At 40.8% G+C, this 8,931-nt stretch overlaps 1 protein-coding gene across 5 annotated transcripts in view; it reads right to left on the reverse strand.

Annotated features, from left to right (window-relative positions):
* Window positions 1–8,538, reverse strand: part of gria3b (glutamate receptor, ionotropic, AMPA 3b) — a 94,529-nt gene extending 85,991 nt beyond the window's left edge. For 3 of the 5 annotated variants that reach the window (XM_023830538.2, XM_023830536.2, XM_023830539.2), the window contains exons 1-2: window positions 8,103–8,537; window positions 7,302–7,460 (exon numbers count right to left, since the gene is read on the reverse strand). In XM_023830538.2, coding sequence (XP_023686306.1) covers window positions 7,302–7,460; window positions 8,103–8,181 — 238 coding nt within the window. In that variant the 5' untranslated portion in view covers window positions 8,182–8,537. Of the gene's footprint in view, window positions 1–7,301; window positions 7,461–8,102 lie in introns of all 5 variants that reach the window. The other 2 variants (XR_002840471.2, XM_023830537.2) reach the window with 2 other exon arrangements.
* Between the last annotated feature and the right edge of the window lie 393 nt (window positions 8,539–8,931).

Genomic DNA, 8,931 nt, shown 5'->3' on the forward strand with positions numbered 1-8,931 from the left:
CCATTGTGCTGTGCGCAAGCAACACATGAAAGTGGCCACAAGCTACAAAGGTTCCACGTAGAGACAGCCCAGGGACTTGTTAACCGGGGCCAGGTTCCGGAACTTCGGTGTGAATGCACCTATACAAAAAGTTACACACGTACAAAGTCACCTCCATCCAAGGATCAGTTGAGAAACATTAGGCCGGATTTTACAAGAGGAACTTCCTTCATTAACACCTTCGTTCTTCCTCAGGGTAACCCAGTCCACCGTTCAGCTACGGTGAAATCCACCACAGGAGACTCAGAATGCTTACTCGTGCAGTAGAGCCAATTTTTTTTATTTTTTTTGTTGTTTGCCTTTGTTCTCCTTTTTTTTTTTTTTAGCATAAACAGCAGACTGCAGAATGTTGCAACCAAATAACCATCTGCCATGCGGGTGTTTAAAAACCTGGAGGATCCAGTAACGCGGGGCGGGCGCATGTAAAAAGCCGGGAGAGGGGACACACACCATTAGCTAAGTGACAGGATGACCGATGGCAGAACTGCACGGGGACACGAGAGGGAAAGATTAAAGAACCCGACATTGCAGATTTTTCTTTAATAGAAATTGGAGGAGAAAAAAAAAGATCATAAATGGTAGAAAAATATAAATAAAAAAACACTAACTGGCTCAACCTTCCTGCTGTTGGTTTAAAAAAATAACAACATAGAACTGAGCTGTTACCTGTAATTCATACGCAGCCATCAGCAGTGAACTGGTGACTCCCTGGGGGGGCTTACTGCCTCTGTTTCCTTTGAACTGATCTTCCTCCCCTGCCAAACACACCTGCAATACTATTTATCACCTCAAAGGAGTAAATGGTGTATATTTAATTCTGAAGTCCTCTTCAAAGCGGCAGAGCTCCTTCCTCTCCGATTACTCGCTGCTCTGGCTCAGCAGAACCGCCACATGAAGGTTTACTGAAGCTGCGGCGCATTTTCCCGCTGGACAGTAATTTTATTAATTGCAAGGCAAAATAAAATTACTTATAAAGAGATGACTTTGATGTCTACCTCTCTGCCTGATGTACCATGGGACATTTGATTTGTTTGGTGTAAGCATTCCCAAGAATTTTATAGCAACTTTCAATTATTTTTGACATTAATTACACTGTAAGGCTTTTCCCTCCAAATGTGCACTGTACTGTACAAATTCAATATTGACAGGCAGAAAGCAAAGTAGCATTATTTTTTATATATCCTGCAGTCACTTCAAAGTCAGGCTGGCTATGTATGCTATGCATATAATAAAATAATATTATACTCCACATTTAGTTGGAAAACTCTCATGGTAAGATATGGCATGAATAAAACATAAGGCCTTTTTACATTATTAAAGTGTTATTTGTGCACCTTTCCTCAAAAACAACTCTTCCAGTCATTACGTGTTACTGACACATTCCAAATCTCCCTGACTCTGTAAAAAGAAGCAATACGACACATACGAATGGCTTTGATTCTCACGCTTCAGGAACCTGCGCCATTGGCTACACTTCAGACAAATCCACGTAAGAATCGAAGACCATAATGTAAACAATCAATGAATCCACCCCTGACTATGAAAACCAGCCCAGTTTTGATTCTGATAGGAATTGCTGTCCCTTTCACCTTATCTTAAATTATGCCAAAGAGATTTGATTTTTGGGCACTCGACTGTTAATCAAATTGACATGGAAGCTGAGGTTCACCGACAACAGAAGTTCACTCCACGGTGAATGTCTCTGGTGGTAATTATGCGGGGTGCTAGCTGGGTATCACAGTGGTGAACACACGCTAAGCGTTTACCCCTGAGAAGAGCTCATTCTCGGTCAGTAGTTTGCCCAGCAGTGCCTCGGTGGCAAGGTGCCCGACTTGACAACATGCACACCACTGAGTCGGGCTGTGCCAGTCCATCACCCTTCTTGATCACACTCATAGTGTGATCTGCACCGCACCATCATGGCCCCCGGGAGCCACTCTGTCAGGGGCCACTCTGTCAGTCCCCAGGGGCCACTCTGTCAGCCCCAGCCTTCCTAAGTTGCCCATCATTACTACCTCAAATGATACTCCTGCACCTCATTTATGGTTTTGGTTTCCGACAAGCCCCAGTGGAACAGAGATGCAATCTGGGATGCTGCCAGCACCCAACATTTTTTATTTTTCTTGTGGGGGGGGGGGGGGGGTGATTCCCTCCCAGTACTCTGGAAGAGCTTAGCTCTTAGCTCGAGATACAGAGTCCCCGCCCATGTGGATGGCTTCCATCACGCATCAGATGCTATTTGGTAGCATCCCCACACAAAGACGTAGCATGACAGCACATCTAAAAAGCCACGGAACTGCCATCTGGATCACGATGCATTTCAACCAAGGTCTTTATATCTGATTGTAGTTTGTGCTCCAAAGAATCACTTATGCAGGGAATAAACACTGTTGGCAGCCAGTAGCAGGTCTTCCTGTATGACAAAGATGTGCAAAATGTTGGCTGACAGTCAGAATAATATTGTTTTATTTGAAAATGATCACTTTTTTTTCCTTCCAATTGAAACCGTCTCTCAGTTCACCTCTGTACCTATTCTAGATATTATATAATACATACAATTCAGGGAATAACAAACAGCAAGTAAAACGGATGGGTGCTGCTCCTTGATTATGCTTAGCAATAGCAATTCACCTTATCAGAGTGCACCTGAATGTGTCATTTTGGTCTGAATAGACTGTGCTAATGGAAAGGCATTCCTTACACTGTGGAACTGCCACCTTTGCACATTTAATTTTTTCAAATGTATTTTGTTTCAATCCTGAGTATGACCGTTAAATCTCAATAAAAGCAGATGCACATTTAAACTCGAACGAAATTAAAGGTAAGCCAACGCGTCCCACGTTCATATGTGATATAAAGACGTCGACTTCTTATTGGCAAGAATGATTTTGCTGCAACAGCAAGCAATTTACCCCCCCAGTACCGTGGTCTTTGTAGTGTTCTGTCCCCTGGCACGCTTGACAGACTCTAAACGTGAGCTTTCTGCGTTGTGTTTGTGCAAAAAAAAGGATAAATGCTAATGGACCTATCAGCGTGTCTGACAGTGTGTGCGTGCATGCGGCAGGTAAAATCAATAATGCCACTATTACATATGCAAGGCCATAATATCTCTATATCACCCTCACATAATGTAGTAATATTATGTCGAATTTTTAATACAAGCATGCAAATACTGGTGCCTTCTGCTCTTAGCAGGTGATTCAAATTTATTAAAAAAAAAATAACACACATATAGCAATGCTAGTTTATGATTATAAAACCTCAGCGAATCGTTCCTCAGTTAGCCTTAGCCTACTATGTGTCCTGGACTAGATACGCAGGGTATGGGGGGTGCACTTAATTGTAACGCATGACCTTTCCCATTTAGGGCTATTTTAAGTGAAGACAAAACTGCCTGGAGGAGTGCGAAATTAAATCACGCTACACCTCGCCTTGAACTGCATCGCTTTCAATATCAGATTAAAACACCCCCCATCTCTTTTGTTCCTTAGATGACACTCGAGTCACACTCCTGTCTATCCATTCCGAGAAGGAAATGATCCAGGCCGGACCGGGAAAAGGATCCCAGGATTTCAGAGAGATGTGTTCGCCCCTCGGATATCATATGCAGTGTCTGGTTTCGGTAGCGTTAACATCCAAAGCACATCCCTCGGAAAGCGTCAGACGGTGCATGTCCTTAAATACTTCTCACCTATCAATTTCTGTCAGTGCACATCCAAGTTAGGCATGCAGGTGCCACACAGAATGGTAAACCATCACTAAGCGGCATTATGGCCAGATTGTTATTATTCGTAACTAATTATTAATAACACACCTGATGATGTCTGAATATTTATTTTAAGCTAGTGATACTTAAAGGATTTTTTTTAAAAATCTGGTGGCAAATTAAGCATAGCTAGAACAGAGTATGTTTATTATTTTTTATTTGTAATCTGCCAGTAGTCAGAATTAGTCCAGATGTGCACCTTTTGATTGCTTTTTGTTATGAAAATACCACAGGGTAATTTTGACCAAAGTGGCTTACAGGATTATTTCTGTGAAACAGCTCATTTTATTTCTGTTTTCAGTCGACTTTGAAGGCATCAGCTCTATAGTGCTTGCTTAGTGTAACTGGTACATTCAGGGGGGCAGTGAAGTGAGTGAGAAGCTGAAGAAAAGGCTTCAGAATCTAGACCCTGGTGAAAGGCTGCAAGCCTGTTATTAATATTTACAAGGCATTTTCAGCAATAATGCCTCTGTTTGATGTCAATCTGAAAATAAATTCACCCGCTGAGTCTATAGGAAACACACAACTGTAGGATGAGAAGTTTACAATCTGCTTCAAAGGTAGTTGAAAAAAAAAACATATCAGCGGCCGTTGCCATCGTCCATGATGACGAACCTTGAATGGCAACAGATATCTGCATATAGCTGGTACGAAATGCACCCCTAGTGGAGCTGCTGAGGTACTGCATGAAGAAAAGAGAAATGGGGCAGCAGTCCTCGCGGGACTGCACGCATCGCACAAACAGTCTGTCCTCGCATTCACCAGACCCCAGAAACAAAACCACGCCCTCCGCTTCCTTGACGGCTCTTCGTCGCGAATAACGCTGCAGCATGCAGGGTTTCACTCGCCGCTTCGTTGTTTACGTTCCGTCATCGCCGTCCTCTCATAAGGACGGACAGATACCGACAGCATCGAGAGGATGCCTTTACCCCCCGCTGCCCCCCCCTTCCACTCCGTTGAGCTTGCTGATCTTCATGCATGTTCATGCCTTGACTATGAAGGTGTACTGCTTTTCTTTGGGTTTTTTTTTTTTTGTTCTTCTTGCAGTGACAGTGCAGTGAGGCAATATGAGACCTATGTGCTAATGAGATGACACTGCAGAGGCACAGGAGAACAGACTTAAATGGAAGGGAGGCCAAACCAGGCCAAGCCAAGCTGAGCAAGGCTGAGCCTAGATAACTAGGGTGGAGCAATATAGCACAACCTTGGCTCACCGTATATGGACCTCACTGAAGAAACAGTGTCGATCTTCTAGAAACAATCTAATGACACAGCACACCCAAGAAATTCACCCTGTCAAGAAGCTGAGACTCCAAATATAGTCACTGCAAAGAAATATAAAATATTTTGCGAATTTGAATGTTTTCATACTCTGTCAAAAGTTTGGTATGTAACACTAATGAGATCCATACCAAATCTGAATCCAGACAAAACTTTATTTTTACCTTTAATACCACTTGGTATCTGCCAGAAATAATGGCGTGGTGCAAAGCAGAAGGGAACAAGGGAAGAAACATCACAGGATAAGTGCTATATCAAGCTGTTATGTTCATTTAATAAATCACTTCAGAATGGTTCGTTATGTCCCACGAAAGGCATGCCGTATCTCGGGAATGGATGCCATAAATAAAACAGAACAGGCAACTTCTCCTACACATTTCCAGAGGACATGGAGCATGTGGCAGTGGAAACTAACAGACACAATGCAGTACAGAAAATCCAACAGCAAACAGAATCCTTCTCTTATGCCTTGAAGATCTGAACAATGTGACTACGGCCATTCAGACACAATGAATCTTCCGACACACTAAATCCTTAAGTATCAGTTCCATAAAAAGCTGGGCTAATATCCTTTGAAGCTAACACTGTTCAATGTTTCTCAATAATACTGGTGACCAAGTTGCAAGAGGTAACTATTTATTTGAGTGCCTGGTTTGAATTAATTTGAGGCAGCCATTTTTTCCCACTAGTGTACCAACTCTGTCATCACAAATCAAACTGGAATAAGTATCATGTTTGTATTATGTTTATTGTCAAGATAATTCTGATTCTGACACTTTCTTTGTCTTCCACATGCCTGCAAAATTTAAGGGTGTTTTTCCACCGCACCAGGTACCGTACTTTTGGTACTTCGAGAAAGTAGCAGAAGTACAGTACTTCAAGGTGTTGGTTTTCCACTGGCGTAAAAACTGGTACTGGCGCCGAATGACATCACAGTGTGGGGGGGTATTTGTACTGAATTAGAGTTTCCTGTCTGAAATAACTCTGAATATTGTTAAAAGATTGATCAGCAGCTTAACAGAAACTAGGTGAAGTTTATCAAACGTGTGGAAATGTAAGATGTTACATCGTGCAAGATGTTTGCTTTCACTGTTTTAGTAAAGAATTTTTTTTAAAAAGAAGGCAAAATATGTAGTGGGATTAAAAATCTGAAGTATGGCAAACCCATTTACGAAGTTTAGCACAGAGTGGACATGAGCAGTCTTCTATAGTTACATTACTATAAAGGCCAAGCAGTGACTATAAAAAGGTCAATATGGAGGCTTTGTCAGATAAACGATCAATTTTATGGAACAAGTTAGGTGACTTGTGTAAAATGCTGAAACAGACAACAAAGTGCTGTTCCTCATGCTAACATGGCTGCCTTGTTTAAGCTCAAATGGTACCAAAATGGTGCAGCAATCATCTGTTAGTAACTCTAATGAAGTTGACATTGACATAGATTGCAACCAACTCCCACACTTTCACCCCATCTTTTCTGTTGTCATCAAACCACAACTACTATATTTATCCTGTGTAAATATCCATTATGGTTTTTCCGCGAACCAACCATACTAAGCATTTGAGTGTAAACTGATACTCTGAATAATATGTTAGCAAATAAACATGGGAATTACACATTCCAGCTGACAGACATATTACGTAAAACCTGAATATACGCAATATCCTACACATCCAAGCTTTTCAGAACCGATATAATCTCCTTTATATTGTAGCTATAACTTAGCTATGACATACGAATAAATAATGCAAAAAGTTAAGAAAATCTTTTCCAATCTAAACACTATTCAATCAATAGAAACATAATACGTGTTTTAATTTAATATTATAGGCCAGTTTCCGTTTATAATTAGAACAAGCTGAGCGACAATAGGGGAATGCACCGTAATGCTATAATACGATAAAAAAAAAACTCACTGAACTCTATATAGTACATTTGAACTGTATTTCTAAGTTCAAGAACAGTAAAAAAAAAAAACAGTTACGTAATGGCGAACTGACAATTTGCAGTATATCCAGTGGCAGAGTTTTTATGTAATTGTGGATTTATTTAACTAAACAGCTTTATGCGCAATAGTCTCCATGGTCCACCTATGCGACGAGACCGAAGTGAGGAAATGTTAAGTCATAGAGGAAGCCTGCGTTTCCAAAAGCGCTAACAATGACAGCAAAATGCAGTGATCTGTGTTTACAGTATATGAAACGGGATACTCACATGCGTGGGTAACCGAGAAGCTGTTGGATGATTCGAGGTTATCTACGTTATAATTCAGATGGAAAGGTTTTTCGGTCACATTTTGGTTGGTGTTGTAGAGCTGAACTGCGAATCTAAAGGCGCTGTGTTCCTGCACCGTTGATCGCATGAAGAGTCCCCCTAGAGAGAGAAAAGATTTTTTTTCCATCTATCTAGAAATTTAAGCTTCCTTCTTTCTCCATTCTAATGCCTACGAAACGATAATATATCTCCATGTTGTTTTGGTGAGCTAACGGAAAACAAACGCAATCAGTCTACCAGCCAAATTTGACCTAAAATCCAGACTTACTCCTGCATACACTTTACATTCAAGTGTTCAAATAATTGAAATTACGACACGCTTCGTCCAATCACCTTTTAATAATGCAGGTATTTTAGAGTCGTGAAAATAAGCCCTAAACACCAAGGGTGATCACTTTTGCGCGTCGTATTCTGTTAATTTAATGTATGCTCTTCTGCATTTAGGTTCTTCACAATTTATTATTAACCTGATTCACATATGGGTTTTATTTGTAGTCCATAAACAAAACAGCTATTATAATTATGAAGGACTGATGATTACACGGATATTCTTCAGCTGCAGTGCTCTACTCTGAATCAAGTTCATCATCTGCCAACTTAACCACTTGGTACTTCTAGTACAAATCAACATTAGTTTATTGTCTAAAAAACTGTCGTGTGAGGATTAATCGAATGTACCACACATGGAAAAAACAAGGAATCTAATCGAGCGATATGTATTAAGAATAAAAAGCAACTTACCTATATTTATCTGGTTAGGGAAGCCGGCCAGAGATGTGCGGAAAAAGCACAATAAGAAAAGCAGCGCACTATGTGCCATTTTCTCCAACCTTTAAATTCAACTCCTAAAAGGAATCTGATAAGGCAAAAGCATGTACACAACCGCGGACTTAAAGGAAATCCTCCAGATTTATGCTCTTCCACTCTGCACCAATTAGGTTCATTGAGGTACAAACCGGGTTGCAGAGCAAATTTTCTGCCACTGGAAAAAAAACAGGGACTTATCCCAAAGATGGTGGTGGCGAGAGTAGCGGATCTGATTGTGAATAAGGCTCTTCCAATTGGGCCAGCAGGGGGATATTGATCAAACTTGATCTGACGTTGAATTAAAGCACCATCTCTCGCATCCCCGGCTGCAAAGCGCAAGTGCCGCGTTTGTCGGTTCTTCGGGGTGATCAATAGAAACACGCTACCCTCACGTGGACTGAGCTTCGGGTTAAAGCTGAAGCGGCTGCGTTACGCACAATCCTGAATTATTTAAAATAAAACCAGCTCAAAGCATATTCTTTTTTATTCATATGTATTTAAGCAATGTTTGCGTCGTAACGGTACGCAGTATCGTTTATTCTAAAGAGCATATATGAAGGTCACATTAACTCATCATAAACGTTTTTTTTAATCTGAAATATAACAGTAATGTTGAACAGTAAAAGTGACGCGCTTGTTTTTTTTCCCTCAAATAAACAGCATTTCATTTGTGGCAGTTGCAAGACTTATTGTTGGATCTTCTCTTTGCTACTACAAATGTGCTCGGTTTAAGTAAAAAATTAATTTAATTTATATCTAGTAT

Source organism: Paramormyrops kingsleyae, chromosome 10 (genome assembly GCF_048594095.1).
Source record: "Paramormyrops kingsleyae isolate MSU_618 chromosome 10, PKINGS_0.4, whole genome shotgun sequence".
NCBI classification, from domain to species: domain Eukaryota; kingdom Metazoa; phylum Chordata; class Actinopteri; order Osteoglossiformes; family Mormyridae; genus Paramormyrops; species Paramormyrops kingsleyae.